General features: G+C 40.0%; 2 protein-coding genes across 2 annotated transcripts; one reads left to right on the plus strand and one right to left on the minus strand.

The window, feature by feature from the left end:
* The first annotated feature begins 1638 nt into the window (after positions 1 to 1638).
* On the plus strand, positions 1639 to 9084 carry wdr31 (WD repeat domain 31). The gene is made up of 10 exons (XM_070834148.1): positions 1639 to 1900; positions 2654 to 2724; positions 3203 to 3335; positions 3548 to 3622; positions 3751 to 3895; positions 4803 to 4903; positions 5098 to 5165; positions 6850 to 6991; positions 7481 to 7643; positions 7776 to 9084. The coding sequence occupies exons 2-10, from the start codon at positions 2678 to 2680 to the stop codon at positions 7976 to 7978; spliced, it is 1077 nt and encodes a 358-aa protein (XP_070690249.1). The 5' UTR covers positions 1639 to 1900; positions 2654 to 2677; the 3' UTR covers positions 7979 to 9084.
* A 4144-nt stretch (positions 9085 to 13228) lies between these two features.
* bri3bp (bri3 binding protein) lies at positions 13229 to 16318 on the minus strand. The gene is made up of 3 exons (XM_070834205.1): positions 16026 to 16318; positions 14815 to 14917; positions 13229 to 14707 (listed from the first exon to the last, which is right to left on the minus strand). Exons 1-3 carry the CDS (start codon positions 16200 to 16202, stop codon positions 14286 to 14288), a joined length of 702 nt encoding a protein of 233 aa, XP_070690306.1. The 5' UTR covers positions 16203 to 16318; the 3' UTR covers positions 13229 to 14285.
* Positions 16319 to 17507: the final 1189 nt, after the last annotated feature.

Raw genomic sequence — 17507 nt, forward strand, 5'->3', positions numbered from 1 at the left:
GTACAGTAAATCTCTACATTTGTCCCTGTGACTGTGTGGGTCAGGAAATTGAATCTTGCGCCATCAGGTTGAAGATTATAGTGAAGTGAGAATACTTGTCTTCATGGTCTGCTTTTGTCTCATTTCACTGACAAATTAAAGCCAGTGTCGTACCATATGTTTAAGTCAAGGCAAAGGTAAAAGCATATCACGACTGGGGATCTCACACACTTTATTATAACAGACCCCTCAGCAGACAAACCAGGCTGTGGACTGCTTTTCCACTTGTGCAGGGACATGTGTAGGAAAACTCTACTGTCGCCACTGCACGTACGAAGAAAATATTTATAGTGAAACATGTGACTGAAATAGTGGCAGATACTCAAATTTGGAGACAACTAAGCGTTGGAATTATATGTTTGTTTGTGATGCGATTATGATAAACCTTACTTTGCTGCAAAATATCTGACAAACTAATTCAAGAGTTTAACTGTAGTCATACTCACTTAAACCATTTGCTGCAAACAAAGTTAGAATTGAGGTCATCTCACATAGATATTGAGCAGTGTTGATTGTAACCTAACTAAGTGGCCTATTTAGACCACTTAAATAGGGACATCCCAGTGACTCAGTGCTTAATTGCATGTAATGCATCTGTTTCAATCCAGCTCATGAAGCCAAAGTCTTATCTTTCATGACTTTATCCACCAAACACGCGAAAAGCAGAGCCACAACAAGGCACATGAAAACATGAAATAAAAAGAAACGCCGAAATAGTGAAATGGTTCTTGTAGTATGTTAGCTGTCCAGGGACCTGTTTAATTCGTCCCAGATTTCCATCTTGGGGAGCCGTTTAACCTGTGCCTGTAATGAAGGTCAATCAACCAGCTCTCTGGAGGGACACCCAGCCAGTAATAGTAACATTTTAACCTGTCAAGTGTTGTTCAGCATAATCTTGTTTAAAGTTGAGATTCCCCCTCAAACAAATGCATCATGTTGTTGGCTGAAACAACACACATCATCCCTAGCGGCCCCAAACACCCCAAGCTACTGTGTGGCAACAGGTTTGTGGTACTTTTATTACAAATGTTTGTTACGGAATACAGGAATTTGCATGACCAAAGCACTATATTAACTGGTGATGTTAAAGGCCACAAGGTCCCTGGGCCCTGTTTTATTACCTGGTCTTGAGGTCTTGTTATTTTGAAAAAGGGCCCCTGTCAGAATTAGATTTTAAGGCCTTAATAATTTCAGATGACGCTGTGCTCATGTGGTGCATATACTGGAATGTGAGAGGGGGTTGATCGGAGGGGAGCTCAGCATCTCATTTTTGCCCTAGTGCCCTCCAGCAGGTTTATCCAGGGTGTAGATGTGACAAGGGTGAAAAAGTACCTCATCAAATAATAGGCATGCTCATTGGACTGAATTAATAAGAAAAAAAAACAAAAACGATGAATATTAATTAGTTATTCACATGCATCGAATGCAATTGTAGATGGAGGAAACATAAACTAGCAGAAATGCTTCAATAAATCTTGAGCAGTACGCCAGGCTTTTATTTTGTAAGAGAAAAAGCTTTCGGTTACTTCCTGCCCCGTGTCACGTGGCCTCGCCCTCGCCTAGATACGAGAAAGCGTCGCTCCACGGTCGCTACGGAGGGAGGGATGGGTCCGTGTAGTTAAAAGACTCTTCTGTCCACTTTCCCAGCAGTCAGGACAACTCGTAATCATGGCAGTGTTTGGGAAACGCTCCTCGGCCGTTTCTACAACGACTTTACCAAGTTTTAACGTTTGTACATCCACGTTTTTGTGCTACTAGAGCACCGATCTGTCTTGGCATGACAGATAAAGATTAGTTAGCATGCTAGCGAGCTAGCCACACCGCCTCAGCATCACACAGTGACCACACCTGCCACTGACAGGTAAGAAATCTTGCTTCACTTAACTTCAGGAGTGTGTGCCACGGGTCATGAACCATTTTTTCACCATTAGTAACAACGGTTTAAACCCCTTGGTGTTGTTATGTAATGTTTGGCAGCACAGTTCATAGCAGGCGTTTTCGGGTGACTAATTCCTTGTGACAGTAATGATGCGGCTCTAATAGGATTTCAGCCCTCTCCTTCCTGTCGATTGTTTGAGAAGTACGCCGGGATAACGAGGGAGGAGCTTAGCTGTGCGTGTGTGTGTGACAAGTAGTGTTTGCGTGGGAACGTGTGGTTTAATCTCACCTTGTTGACTGGTCTGTCTTACCCTTATGCAAGATATTTCACCGCGAGAGACTATATCTGCTTAAATTGGCATGTAAGATTTATGAAGGTGAGCCCTAAATAGTATTATACAGAACGTGACTGACAGGGAAAGGAAAATAATTAGAACATGATTCTAGAAATGTTCTGTACAAAGTGAAGCCTTTGAGTTTGGAAAATGTTGGATTTCCAGCCAATGATCTGAGTGTATTTAATGGCAATGTTGTACTTTAGAACACTGAACGAGAGCAAGAACATTGTTGCTTTCCTTGTGCTTAATGTGATTATTGCTATTATGGTAGAGAATTACTCTCACTGAGCTTTTGAGCTGAACTGAACTGGATCCATCGCCTCTGTTCATCACCAGACATTTATGGATGCAGCCGTGATTTTCGTCCTAGTTTGATAGCGTTTCTCTGTGTGTGTCAGTGTGGCTGCAGGAGCCTAGCAGACATGGGCAAACTACAGAGCAAGTTTCGCAAGAGGTCTGAGCTCTACAGGTGAGATGTGCACTACTGCAACAGTTTCTGTGTCCTTATATGTACTATGCAGTAATCGTGAGCAGAATTTCAGCATATAGACCGTTTACACTCAAGAAAAATGAAACAAATGATTATAAAAGATGTCAATATGTATACTAAAGGTCCTCAATTTATGGGTATGGTTTTGATGATCATTGCATACAATACACTGCACAATGGAGGAGCTACTCACAGACTCAAAATATTAAAAACTCATTAAAAATTTAAACGAATTGCATGGAGTAGTGACACATTTTATCAAATAAACATAACATGTTGGGGAGTGTCATCAGCAAAGGAGGTGACAATCATTTCTTCAATCTAGCCTGTAAAGGAATAATACAGATACAGATATAGGCTTTAATCAGTCATCATCACCACCATTGATATTAATGAAAACAGCAGAATATGTCTAATGTGCGAATGAACTTTTTACCTACTGCTGTTTTCTGTGCAGAACATCTCAGGGTGAGAAGTCAGAAAATACCTTTGACAGTCAGGTGGTGCAGTATGAACCTGCTCATCAAGGCTCCACCAACACTGTCACCAACCTCAGCCCAGATCTGTGCGTCTCTGGTGGGAGCGACCAGGTAAATTAATATATAAAGTTCAAGTGATAAATGAACCACTATAATAGATAATTTATTAGAATGCCTAATGCAAGAAAAATGCTGAAATTATACGATTCACATTTTCATTAGACAGTATCAAGCGTGAGGGGTCATAGTACATGCATCACTGATATGAGAATGTGAAATTCTGAGAAAAACCCTTCAGTAGTGATTATTGTCTGCCCATGTAGGCTGTGGTGGTGTATGACTGGAAACAAGGCCGGATGTGTCAGTCCTTCCAGGGTCACAACCGAGAGGTTACCAAGGTAACGTCAATACTGTGTGTGCCCAAACTGATAAAGATGTGACGCTGTTCAGAGCTGTTAAACATTTCACATATATGCGTATCTTCTGGTCTCATCTCCTCTGAAATGCGCCTCTATCTTTCTTCCAGGTGGTGTGTTATCCAGGCAGTACATGGATCTTTAGTGCCTCACGGGACAAGACTGTCCTGATGTGGGACCTAAACCAGGGAGACGAACCTATTCAGGAATTCTGTGGGCATGAATTGGTGGTCAATGGAGTAGCTATCAGCCCTGGTACATACACACACTCACAATACGTCTCCTCACTCACAAGTAACTTTTTGATTGCTCAAGATAAAATCGCTAATCTGTTATTAAAGTATGTCAGAATACATGGTGAAACTCAAGGTTATCATACCAAATGTATCATGTTATACTGTATCACCATGCAGATAGCATCTCATTTCTACCAAAACACAGCATACGGTAAAAAAAATTCATAGTTTTACACTTTCTCAATTCCTTGCATTGTATTTGGTTGGTTGCAGTTCACGAATATTAATCCAAAAGCAGAACAGCAGCTCATCTCCTCCTTCTGCAGAGGACAGAATCATCTGCAGACTAGTTTGAATATCTCTGTTCCTATTGGCTTCCACTCATTGCAGCACTAAATATACAAGAGTGATGTAAACACAAAACTGTGGATGTAGTTGTTGGATGACAGAGCCAAACATACTTGAACAGTGTTTGTAAGAATACTCACCATCAGGCCTCTTGACTATTGATCCAGTTTGACGTGTGACAGAGACTTCTCAACAAGCTGGACAGAGTCAAAGGCTGAGGGATTATCTCTGAGCTGATGTCATGTCTTGGTCAGTCAAGACGCTGCTACAGTAGATGAAGTAATGCATCGACTTGCCACCTATCCTGAGTACAAGTGGAATCTTCTTTTTAAAATTGAACATTTTATTTATCATGAGCTGTGTTTATTATCTCACATGTTTTAATTACTAATAAAACTAGTATAGTAGGCTTCCTTTGAATTGTTCTTTTTGGCAATGGGTACAATTCTTTCATGTTTTGTTTTTATATATTTCAAGTCCTGGGGCTTCAGAGACTTTTGCCTGTCAATGTGATTTAGTAATTTTATGCTTATTTATTTCACATTACTGGTCTGCATGGATTTTACTGTGGTTTGTAGATGGGAGAAAGCTGTGCACCGGTTCTCGTGACAACTGGATGTGCCTGTGGGATATAGAATCTGCAAAATGTGAACAGAGACACAACATTTCTAGAAATCTGGTGAGAATAATAGTATTTGCTTTTTTTGTGCACACAACCTTATATAAAGAATTGTTTTGAGTATAATGGATTGCCTTAGGTGTGTACTTGAGTGCGTAAGACAAAGAATCAAATCAATAAGCCATTCAACCTGACTTCCTGACTTCATGCCCTGCAGGCTTTAAACTTTTCCACTTTCCTTGCTTCTCATCCAGGTTACTCACGTGTGTTGGGTGCCAGGCAGCTCGTCTGTAGTACAGACCTCTGAGGATAAGACCATAAGGTACAGAAGGATTTGCTAATGTAACTATAAAACTGTAGATGTGCCAGCTGCATCATAACAAGAAAACAGAAATTGAAAAGAAATCAACTTTGTTTCCAGTTGGTCATATGAATTTAGATGTAACTTAGATTAGAAAGTGTCAGATTAAATCAGTTTCTGGTCTGCCTGTTAATCAGTCATAGGTCAAGTCCCAATTAGCAGTAACATTTGGACTAGGAAACTGTATCATCCACAACATCAAAACATTAAATAAATAAGTCACAACATAAGTCTTTTTGAAAGATTTCTGGACACATGGCTCTGGAAATGAATACTGCAGTTATGTTGACAACAAAAGAATACTGATCTTCAACACTATAATGCACAATTTAACACAAATAAAATTCACATCAGGCCATAATATTTTGACCAATAAGCATAGGTTTTTATTGGGTTTTAATACGCTTGTATACAACACAAAAATGTAGCTTAGTTAAGATCATTGTCCTTTTGGAAGTTAGTTCTGTGCCCATACTTTTGGATTTTGCATGTTTTCTGTCTGTGTACACCCTTCTGTTGCACCGCCACCCCATGTGCAGGGCAGAATATGTTATGAGGCACCAAAACTGAAAAAAGACGTTCAAAAAGCAACAACATGCTCACTGAAACAAAGGCAAAATGAGACACAAGAAATGTAACAAAGCAATTTAAATTGAATTAAAAAGAACAAAAGCAATTAATAAAACAAGCTGCCTACTCCTCCATACTCTCAGCTCAAATTAAAGGCCTTTTACCATCACCTCACCTAAGTGGAACCCACCACCTGGCAGGTAATGGGTGAGCTAAACCGAGCACACAAACACATCAACAGCAAACATAATGATTAACAAAACATTGGTGTAAGATTTGTAGTTACTGCTGACATCACAATTTATCCACGGTGCCCATACATATGGTGGACTGCATCAAATTAAAACATTTCATTAAATGTCATTTACTACAGAACTATCATACCCATCTTCCTACATCTTAACAGTGCCCAGCTCCTCCCCGCTGAGAGGACATAAGGACTCAAACCTGTTCTCATTCTCCCTCACTGAGCAGCTGAGCTACTCCATCATCCCAGGAAGAACGCTGAAACGTCTCACACACTTACACCAATAGGGTGAACCCCTTTAAACAAATCATAATCCTTGGAAACAGCAATAAAAGAACCGAGTCAAACAAATGTCTTAATTATACAACACGACTGATAATCCAACAAAGTGAAACATTACACTGAAACTGTTAATTAAGCAGACAGGGACAAACAGGGACAAGTATGGATAAAGGCAATCTTTTCACACCTTCATATACCCTAAAAAAAGCAACTGTCTGAACTGTACATAATCTTTTTTACATTTGCGTCTGTATTGAGAATGTAGTTATTACACATCTTTACACTTAACCTAAAAGCTCCTTCAAATTTTGACCTCTGACATCATCTCAAGTAGCCAACTGTTTGTTGAGAATAAGTCATGCTAATCTTGTTTATTCCACCTCTATTTTTTTTTTTTTTATAAATTAGTGGTGTTTTCTGTTTTATTTATTACTCTGACTTGGAGGTTAGATCCTGCCATGTATTTTAGCAGTATGTCAGGATGCCTCCTTAATGTGATTGTGCACATATACTGTATGCTTATGGTGCTTTCATGTGTGTGTACAGGGTGTGGGACAGCCGTGCATGGCAGGTGACCAATACTTTTCCAGCCAAGCAATACATCCAGACTCACTGTGACGTTTCTCCAAATGGAAACTACTTGGTGTCTAGCAGCAATGGCTTTGGAGGCCAGGGCTGTGAAGCCACGGTGAGACCACTGGAGGTGGCTGTTTAGGTGTAGGTGCACAGATGGTGAATCAACTGAGGCTGTCAGCAGGTTACCTATTGTCTGCCTTGATTTGGGTTAATATGAGAAAAACACCAACTTTAGTAAACACTATGTTTTGTGCCTTTACTGGTGTGAAGTCCAAAAAAGCAGAAAGAATTAATGTAAGTTTAATGAAAATAAAAATTAATCATCTCGCACTGGATTAATAATTTATGTCACGGCTGTTTCATTGTTAATTTTAAGGTGGATAGATAGATGATTACAGCATAATTGTTATGATTTATTAATATAAGAGGTGGTTTTCTATTATTATTGATGAGATCAGAGTTCGAGTAATTCTCCAGCCCCTGTGTTCACGTGGACAGTTGTTACGGCAAAACCTCTAATGCGGCCAGTGTCTTATGCAGATAGTTTTGAAACTTCTGACACTGTCATTTGTTCTCAGTGGAGTTGTGTCTGTGTTATTAGCTCTGGGACCTGCGTCAGCCCGGCTGTAAAGTTGTGGAGTACAGAGGCCACCTGCAGACCACAGCCTGCTGTATGTTTCTGCCTATGTCTCCAAGTGGCACAGCCTGGGTAGCAACATCCTCCCATGACAGCTCAGTCAAGATCTGGGATCAGAACACAGCAGGTAAGACCCACTCACGGATGGAGACATTTATATACAGTAAGATACACACAGGCACATATACAGGCATTTGTTTGGCATTTAGTATTTTTACAATCCTCTCCTCCAACCCTCTGTCCTCCATCCTCTGTTCAGCCTGTTTAGGGACATTGTCTCTGGATGGTGCTGGTCCACTGGTTTCTCTGTGTCCTAGTGACTCCACCAGTCTGCTGTGTGCCAGCTTCAACTCTGGCCTCCACCATATCCAGCTGGGCCAGGGATCAAACCAAGCTCAGAGTTCTGGGGCAGGCTCAGGTGGAGCAGGTAGCCTGGAGATAAAAGTTGTGGCACGCTTCTGACAGCCCACAAGAGCCTGGTGTGACTCGTAACTCTGGCCTGTGAACAGCCAGTGACTCAGTGAACAGTATCACTGAATATGGACATCATGTCAATTCTTCTTTGTTTTTTTTTGGTTTTTTTTTTACAATTTTACATATTTCTATAGACACTTTTGCTTCACTAGACTTCCATACAGTGAAGAATCAGTGAGAAAAGGAGGGGATGATAATGACATGTATGAAGGATGCACCTTTTGTCCAGCAGAGTCACCCGGATGCCCATCGCAGGAACTCCTCTGTAAGTCACATTACCTATTAACTGATGAGACTATAAACACCAAAATGATCCTGCTTGGATTGCTGCCTTCTTGGACCAAGCCAGAATAACTAGGAATCACTTGATTTTATACACTACTTCATTTGGTGGAGTTGACAAGATGCTTTATGCACGTGTTGTACTGGTTCTATTAGTGGTGCTGAATCCATGTTTGGAGGACATCTTAATGCAGCAGGAATGATGCTGAAAATGTGGAAGCAGTTTATAGAAAGATATCAGCAATTTGGTCAGGTGTTACTTCTCCTGTGTCTGATAGAGAATTGGAAGCCAGACAGAGTTTCACACTAAGATTATGTAATTAGTTTCTTCCAGGATAACATTTAGTAGGTGCGGTCAGACTTGCAGTCTTGCTTGTCAAATGTTTTGTGGAAAGTTGTTTTTACCACACACAGTAATGAGGAAGACGTGTTGATGCTGATAATAATGTAACTGTAGTTTGTACTGTAGCTTTAACCTGTGAAGTGTTAGACCAACTGAATACCTACAACACAAGACTGTATAGACATACTTTGTTTTTAGGTAGAATTCAATCGATAAAGGTTTTTAATGATACAGATTCTGATCTTTTCGAACGAAGCCACCGTTAGCTGATGTTTGGTGCCGATATCCAGTATACTTAAATTTGAAAATTACTATGCAAAATATCCAAGGAATTCCCATTTAATACAATATTGTTTGATTTTTCTAATATGTTGTGGCTACTGCGCTACTAAAAACAGATGTTGAACTACTTTGCTAGAATGAGCAAGTTTGGCCAGCAAATGCTAATATTAATATTAGCAGCCTTAAATGAGTGAATCTGGCCGCACATTACATTCATACCTGAAATTATTAACAACAAATTATTGTCAGGGCATGAGCTACATCATTCTTTTATTTGAAGCATAAGTATGATATTGATTACTTTGTCAGTTTCAGCAGCTTAATAATGACATCATTTACCCTTTGTTTGTAGATGACCAACAACATGGTTGCTATGTCATCCGATTCCATTTTAGAGAATTGTCTGCAACTTGAGGAACAAAATGGACAGGACAGGATGTGGATCAAAGTAACCAGTCTAGCAGTAATGTACTCTCAGGTAATTCCAAATGCACTCATATGGACGTTAATCTGAAGCCATAAATTGGTTTAGTAATGAATATTGGCCTGTCTCAGGCACACGAGACACAGCAACATGATATTGTAGGTTTTGCTGAAAAATTAAGAGTTGCCTGATGTGTAGCTACAGAGTCCACATTCAATTATTACTTACTTTTCTAAAATTTGAGGAACACTACGAACAAGGGGAACCGTTTCATTTTGTGAGAATTTACTTTGGGTGTTTATCACTCTAAACATGATCAGTTGATTTGATTTTATCAATCTGTGTTTGATACATTATGGTTGAGCAATAAATATGGTATTTTATAATGTCTGAGGAATAAATCTTGGTTGTAGCTCTTTGTTTCAGCTGAGATTTTTAACATGGTCGACAGACTTATATTTAATATGCCACTTACATACTTATCATTAAATATAAATGCTTCCACCATTTTATTCAGTAGAGTACTACAGATAAATCGTTTCTGGTATCCCAGCTGACTCTGAGAGACACGGATAACAACACAGATCAAATATATGTTCAAGTTAACATTCTTTGTCAAGTTAACTGTTAAAATTGAGCATCCATTCCAAAAACACCATGAACTTTTGGGAAACACCGCAATTTTCTCAATGCCTCCTAGCGCCAGAAATGTTCTTTGTAGAAATTATCAGCAAGTACTAGAAAATTAAAATGTATTTAAAGTGATTCATCCAATAAAAAAGGACAAATTAAAACCTAATTGAAATTGTAGCTCAAACTAGACTTAGTTTAGGTGGATTCATGTGACTTTGGTATACCTGTAAACTACTTGACATAATTTTGATTATGGCATAAAAATGACCACAAACACATTCAAACTTTGCAGGGAAGCCACATCTGCTTGGAATTAGTGATAAATCAGAAATTCAAGAAGTCTTTGTCATACTGTGGTGTTTAATTTATTCAAATCTGGACCTCATTTTCACTTTTGACACAAAAAAAGAACCATTTAGCCATCAACAGATTTTGATTAAGACGCACACTCACACAATGAAGTGGACAACAGCAGGCAGAACAGTTTGGTGCTTGCCACATCACTGAAGTACAGAAATATTCTGATTTAAAAAAAGGTCTAAAAACATTATCCATGAAATTTAAAAAAAAAGAACAATATCTACTCAAAATCTAACATACAAATAGTTGTGTTAAAGCTGCAGTGTGGGACTTTTACATGTAAATGACGGTGCATTACATAGAAGCCCTTGCAAAATAAGTTGCAAAATAAGCCTATCAGAGCCAGGTAAATCTCAGTTTTTAAAATCTGGTGTCTGTGGTAACATTCCTGCACTGGCACACCGGTAGTGATGTATTTTACATCAACCAGCAACCAGTAATTTGCCAGAGCTTAAGGGGCAAAACCGTAGTGACAGTAGTGAGTATGGTGGAGCCTTGGATGGAAAAATCTAAGAAGTGCGCATGAAAGGTTTCTGATGCTCCACATAAAGAAGAACAGTACAGAAAAGCCTTTCTTCATAGGCATATGTCATGTCATGTACATGTTGACATTATGTAATTACTCTAACAGCCAGAAGGGGGAGACAAAAGTTCCACACTGCAGGTTTATATTAAAGAAAATTATGCATCATTGGCACAGCATCTTATAAAAACTACACTACATGAAATAACAGGAGAAAGTAGGATACAGTACATTAAATAATGCAATTCAAGAGGAAGTTTCAGTAGCAAATAAATATAATCTGAATGTAGCACTCAGTCCAGTGCTGAGAGACACCAACAACAGATCTGCTGGCATCTTTCAACGTCCCAGTGGTAATGTCAAGTGGTACATGAGTAGACCTACAGCTAGTGGCAACTTTAGGTACAGATGCACAGGCTCTTCCATGATGAGCAGTGTTTTCAAGCTGATTTTTCTCTCCGGAACCATGGTTTCATGGTGCTTGGAATAATTCATGAAATAGTGCGAGAGAAACATTTTATCCTTCTTTTTTTTTTTCCTGCTTTAAGTATCTAAAATACAACACCCGATAAGCACCCCTCAAAATCCCGAATCTTCAGAAATCCTAAAGCAACTGAAGCACAGCATCAAGCCTGTGCTTCAAATTCCATATAATAATGAAAGAGAGCTTGACCACTTAAAATCACTTGACTCCCAACTTTAGTGCCACGATCCATTGGAAAACTGAGTAAAACATATAACATGCATGATTATTACTATTCAATTAACACCTTCATGAATCACACACACATTAGTGAAATGTAAACCAGTCACTGGCTACACACTGCAACCACATCCTACAAGACACCAAGATCAAGCTCCTCTTTCGAGTCCGCTTCACCTCTTTTCATCATTTTACAACTTGCTAACATGTCAGAGAACACGAGCTAAACAGAGTGGCTGTAATGGTGGAATGAGAGAAAAATTCAGAGGGTTTTTTTGTCCAGTTTAGTGACAATTTTGGTCCATAACAGAATACAATCATCATTGCAAATGTTGACTGTAATGCTACAGAAAAAAAAGACTCATTATAATACAAATCCCCTATATAATTAACATCTGTCCAATTCATCACATCACATGTCACATTTTGGAAGGGTTCTCTACCTAAGTCGCCAACAACATGTATATAATTTAACATATAAGTACAGGCATAAAAACATAGCATGCTCGTAAAAATCGCAGATTCCTTTGGCTATATGGGCTAGCGGGGGTGGGGGTTAACTGCAAGGACAAACTGGGTGTGTTTGGCACCAAGCCAGCAAAATCAAGACAATGGGTCTAATAAGAATATCTAAATCTAGCCATTGTACTAAATACATGAAAAACCAAATGCAGCGGTAATTATCTGAATGTGCAGAGTCCATCTGTCTGTACCTGGTACTACAATACTGATGCAATGCCATTAGAAGAAGGGGCAAACAAAAGCATCCCAAACATACAAAAAATGCTGAGTTTTATAATCAAGGGTAAAACTACTGGTTGGATTCTTTGGCCTCAGTAGTGTCATCAACTGTAGGAACCCTCTGACCATTTCAAGCATCCCACAGCGTTACTCACTTGTGTCCTTCTTTAGTCAATCTTTCTCATGAGACACTGAGAGCATTCAGTGCTTTACCCCAAATTTCCACAGCATTTGGGTCATTTGTATAAAAACATGTTTACAGAGTCCAGATTCAATAAATTTAAAATACAAAAAACTGTGCCAAGGGGAATATGAATAGATGAAGACTTGTGTTCAACATAGAGAAGCATGGTAGGGAAACTCCCAGCCTCTTATGACAGTACATGATGAGAAATATTAAAATAAAATAAAAAAAAGGCATAAATAATAACAATAAAAAGTTGTCTACAGTGATGCACACTAAGCATGTGTCTAAAGCACAGTTTTAACATAATGTTATAATGATGTATCAATCAGGCTGGTTGTAAATCTCATTGAATTACAGGTAAGAGCTGTTATCACATGGTTTTATGAAACAATTTAGAATAATGTACGCCTTTTTCGTTGCACGTTCAAATGCATTTTTGCCACATGATCAAAGGCACAGGACCTAATTTAATCAGTTATCAAGTTGGGAAAGTGATCCCATTTACTATACTTCACTAAAGATCCTCATCCTTAAAGATGGTAAGTCATACTTCCAACCAGTGTGATGTGACTTTTGTGGACAATTGTAATGCTTGTGCATTTACACATTTAAAATATTCAAAATCCCTTCAGCCATTCTGTCAAAACCCTGAATCAAAAGCTGGATTTTAGTCTGGACTAAATCGGACATTAATCAAACTTTGCAATTTCAACATGATGCAAGAATACAAACTGCACACCAGCTTATCAATAAGTGTTGTACGTTACTGAGACAGATTTCAAACCATATCTGAAAAACTGAAGTGACTCAAAGAGACCAAGACATGATTTTAATATACTTGATATCTCTCTTCCAATTCTATACATGTGTTGGTTGAGTCCCTGAGATTTTGCTGCCTGTCTGCATTTTCTCCTAGTCTGATGGTGACTTTTGATACAGTGCTTTTCCATTTCACAAGCTAGTAACACACACACACACACACACTAATGCATTTGCACACACGTTTGAGTAGGCCACCCAGATGCATTTGCTCATGCACCCACACCCACACACACACACAAACATAATGAAAAAGAGGTCCTGATGTCACACTATGTTTCACTACGGAACGGAGACTGCATGAAACGAACTGGATCTACATGTTTTCAACATTTTGGATGGAAAAAGGAATAAATAAATCTTACAATGAACGACTATCCAACATTTTGAGGATTTTTACATATTAGAAATATGTTTCGGTCCCTTACATCACACACCCAACCCTTTTCCTACTAGTTTCAAAAAGGGGAAAAAATGTTTGTGGACAAACCTGTGCACGATTTGTAATCCCCAGGTTATTCACATAGATAGAAATAAACAAAAATGTGTAAAATATGCCTATTCATTTTGCACAGGAATTGACGATGTTTGTTCAAACACCAAAAATTCAAGCCCCAACTTGGGAGTTTCTACAAAGTAGCTGAGGTGTAGAATTAGCCCAGCATTTAGAAAACCAAGGAGATCTCTCTGATAACTTCCTCACAGATGTAGCAAAAACCTTTCAAAGCTTTGAGATAAAAAAAAAAGAAAAAAAATTGTTGTTTGGTTGAATTGCGTAAGCTCCAAGTCAGCTGTCCACACCTCTGAGGATTTTTACATATTCTGTAACTAAAACCAACTCAGTTAAAATACTGTTTTGTCCCCCATCTGACAATAGAGTTGCAAATACCCAGTAGTTGTGTTGCTGCAGACGTGTACAGGAAACCGTATTCTGACATCAGCTGCAGCTGGTTCTACATTATCCCCTCCCTCCCCCTCATCCTCATCCTCGATGCCCCCTACTGCTCCCCGGTGCGTTCCAGGGTATCAATCACGCGGCTCAGCCTGATGTTAAGGAGCCTGATTTGAGTGTCCAGGTGGTCGATTTTCTCTTCCAGTGAACCTGCCCCGCCTCCCCGGCGCCAGTACGCTCCCACAGGCCCCGTCATGAAGTACACCGCCATGATGAAGCACAGGGGCAGCACTGCGCGCTCGGGGTCGCCCTCAAACTTCTGCAGGATGTAGAGGCAGGACAGGGCGAAGAGTGTGACTCGTGCTAGCCAGAAGAAGCGGCCGAACACAGCGTGCAGCAGGTAAAAGAAACCCCCCAGGAACATGGAGAGGAACCAGTAGGCCAAGAGTACAGCGGCTACCAGGAGCAGGGCGCGTGCTGGAGAGTTGGTGAGAGATGTGGGGCTGAAGTAGTGGCTGAGGTTTGAGGCTACGGGGGGGAGAAGAGGTAGATAATTAGATATAAGTGTAAACTATGCCCCCCTCTGTGTGCCCATCTTTCTTTGTAAGCAATGTGATTATACATTTAAAACTTACAGTCAATGCCCATCACATCCAGCAAATCTGACCAGATCTTCCAGATGGTGTCAAGAAAAGAGTCCACTCCATGGACAAACCGCTCTGTCGTTTTGGAGAAAAACTAGAGGACCAAGAAATGCAGAGAAGGGTGAGATGGTTTCATTTTTTGTCACATTAAAATGTTTAATCTACACCTACTGTACAAACAGAAGAATCAATCAGAACCACTGTAATGGATACAAACCCACAGTGAAAGGTAAGAACATGTACGTGGCCGTACATCCTGCCTAACATTAGTTTATGCTTTAACTTAAACATCAATTTACCAATTCTCCAACCAACTCCCTTTTTCATGTAGGAATAGACACACACAGGTGCCCTTTTCACACTGAGAAAGAAGCAATCCGTGATACTGCCTGCAAACTTAATAGGTCTTTCTAACATCATGTCCTGGCTGAAAGAAATGATTGCAACGTTCATAATTACATTAGTTAAATTTGTGCTTGACATGCCACAATATCCCTCATGACAAAGATGACATGTCACATGAGGGGTCTGGTGTATTTTATCAAACTGATCATCACTGTAGAAGTAAAGTTAGGGATTTGCATGTTGTTATCAGTAGACAAAATGAGACACTAGGCTTTGTATTACATATCGAAATCAAACGAGCTACAGCTGCAGTCTGACAGTGAACAATCACGTGTGTGGCCTAACATATGTTACTGTTTGCTTTGGCGGCCACATTCAGGAAATACCATCAGATTTCAAAATGCAGGAAGTGCAGCTGGACCAATGAGATTGTGCAAGCTAATGTGTTTCCTTAGCAAGAGCAGCTTTCTAATAACCTGGACATGAGGGAACAATGTTATGGCCTGGACCAGTGGGACTGTAGTTAGATGCCATCTGTGCGCTGACATGATAAGACGCCTTCGCTGATGGACTCAGCACAATGAATGAATGACAACAGTAGTTACACAGCTTACCATAGCGTTTAAGTGACACCGCTTGAAAACACACCTCACTCTCACCTGACAGCCCCTAGAGATGGCTAAAACTTGGGATAAAAGCTAATTTTTCAAAATGGCATCCGTGAATTTGTTGGCCAGGCCTGGGCGCGCTTGTTTCCTGTTCGCCATTCTCAGACCACAAACCCGCTTTGGCTGCTTCCTGCCACAAGCACCGGCCCAGGCCAGGTGTTATCTAGACAAAGCATGTCCCACACTCACCTTGTATAAGCCCCTGATGTTGTCCTCTCCGAAAACACTGCTCAGAGTCTGGTAGATGCCGTTAGCTGCCCGTCGGAAGCTGTTCTGGTTGCTGGTCCTGCTCCTGGCCGCTTCGGTTGTGCACAGCAGAGACGCGGAAAGCACCAAGAAAAACACGAAAAACCTGATTCCCTTCATGACACCGAAAGCCCCGAGATGTCAAGCAGAAATGTGTATCAAAATGGCTCAATAAAACGCAAGGTAAAACAGGTATTTAGCTGCCGACTGTGACACCTTGGAGGGGGATGACAAACTGACTGTGATGGTGGTGATAACCCGTGTTGCCTTCAGGGCGGCCTCGTAAACTCCTTCTCCAGAACCCTGAATTAGTTTGTCATGCTTTTGGGGTTAAATTAATAAGCGTGAAAACAGTCGATTAGTGGTTGCTGCTTTATTTAATCGGTGAAACGATAATTAGCTACTCTGTGCTGCAATTGCATTGTGAACAAGATATCAGTATGTAATTCTACTTAGTGCTTGGATTTGTTTATTTGCAAAGACACACCTCTGTGTCTCTCCTTCAAGCATTCAAAAATATCAGTCGTCAGGTGTGAAAAAGACTTATACACATCAAGACTATTTAGAGTACCAAAGTCATAACGATATGTTCATTACACACCATTTGCCTTTTGAAACACTATAATTAGTGGCAGTCCGCTGCGCACTATCATGTCCGATTACAGTGAAGGTATCATTGCTGTCAATGTGAATTTGAGGCAGATCAGACTCATCTGAAATTTGCTGCTGCCCTCCAGTGGTGAAGTAGTCTCACTGATCTCCCTGGCTTTTGTCTCAGTCCAGCTATAAAATATCTGCTCTGGCTTCCTGAATATCATTTCATTTTTTAAGTCATAGCAACTCTGTCATGCGTAGACAAAGACATCAACTACATAGTTAAACTACTAACCAAAACAATGAGGTAGCTTGAGCTGTAGTTTAATAAACCCCCAATTCTTGATCAATGTGTGATTGTCATGAATCAGTTAGAAAGGAAATGACCCACAGCAGCAGTTACACCCAATGTTATCTAACTGTCTTCTCTAATCAGTTAGCTGCATAGGTTTAAACTGTTCATGCATTACTTTTCATATAAATACTCCTTTTTCAAAATATCTGCTGTTTGTGTTGTCAGCGTGTTCGTTTTTTCGATGAAGGACAGGCAACTTCTCTCATTTGAGGTGTTTTATTTTCTGTGTGAATAAGTATTGGTCTTGATCAAGGACTCAGTCTGAGCTCTGAAAACCACAGTCAGCAAGCTGTTAGTCTGTAGCCAACAGGTCAAAGAGTGAGCCCTGAAACACATATAACAGTATATACATTCCAGCAAGAATACAATTATTTTTGATTGGTTGTCTAGTTGGGGAGTAACCGCGGTTTAGACTTGGCCCTCCCTTCGTTGGTGCACAGGCTGGTCCCAGCCTCTTGGCATCACGACCTTGATCC

Source organism: Pempheris klunzingeri, chromosome 7 (assembly GCF_042242105.1).
Source record: "Pempheris klunzingeri isolate RE-2024b chromosome 7, fPemKlu1.hap1, whole genome shotgun sequence".
NCBI classification, from domain to species: Eukaryota; Metazoa; Chordata; class Actinopteri; order Acropomatiformes; family Pempheridae; genus Pempheris; species Pempheris klunzingeri.

What these genes read in the sequence shown, in the direction of transcription:
- wdr31 (XM_070834148.1), top strand. Translation starts at nt 2,678, where the DNA reads ATGGGCAAACTACAGAGCAAGTTTCGCAAGAGGTCTGAGCTCTACAG. An exon ending in AAGAGGTCTGAGCTCTACAG is followed by an intron (nt 2,725 to 3,202) that starts GTGAGATGTGCA and finishes TTTTCTGTGCAG; the next exon opens with AACATCTCAGGGTGAGAAGT. An exon ending in ACAACCGAGAGGTTACCAAG is followed by an intron (nt 3,623 to 3,750) that starts GTAACGTCAATA and finishes TCTTTCTTCCAG; the next exon opens with GTGGTGTGTTATCCAGGCAG.
- bri3bp (XM_070834205.1), bottom strand. Translation starts at nt 16,202, where the DNA reads ATGAAGGGAATCAGGTTTTTCGTGTTTTTCTTGGTGCTTTCCGCGTCT. An exon ending in ACATCAGGGGCTTATACAAG is followed by an intron (nt 14,918 to 16,025) that starts GTGAGTGTGGGA and finishes TTGGTCCTCTAG; the next exon opens with TTTTTCTCCAAAACGACAGA. An exon ending in GGATGTGATGGGCATTGACT is followed by an intron (nt 14,708 to 14,814) that starts GTAAGTTTTAAA and finishes TCCCCCCCGTAG; the next exon opens with CCTCAAACCTCAGCCACTAC.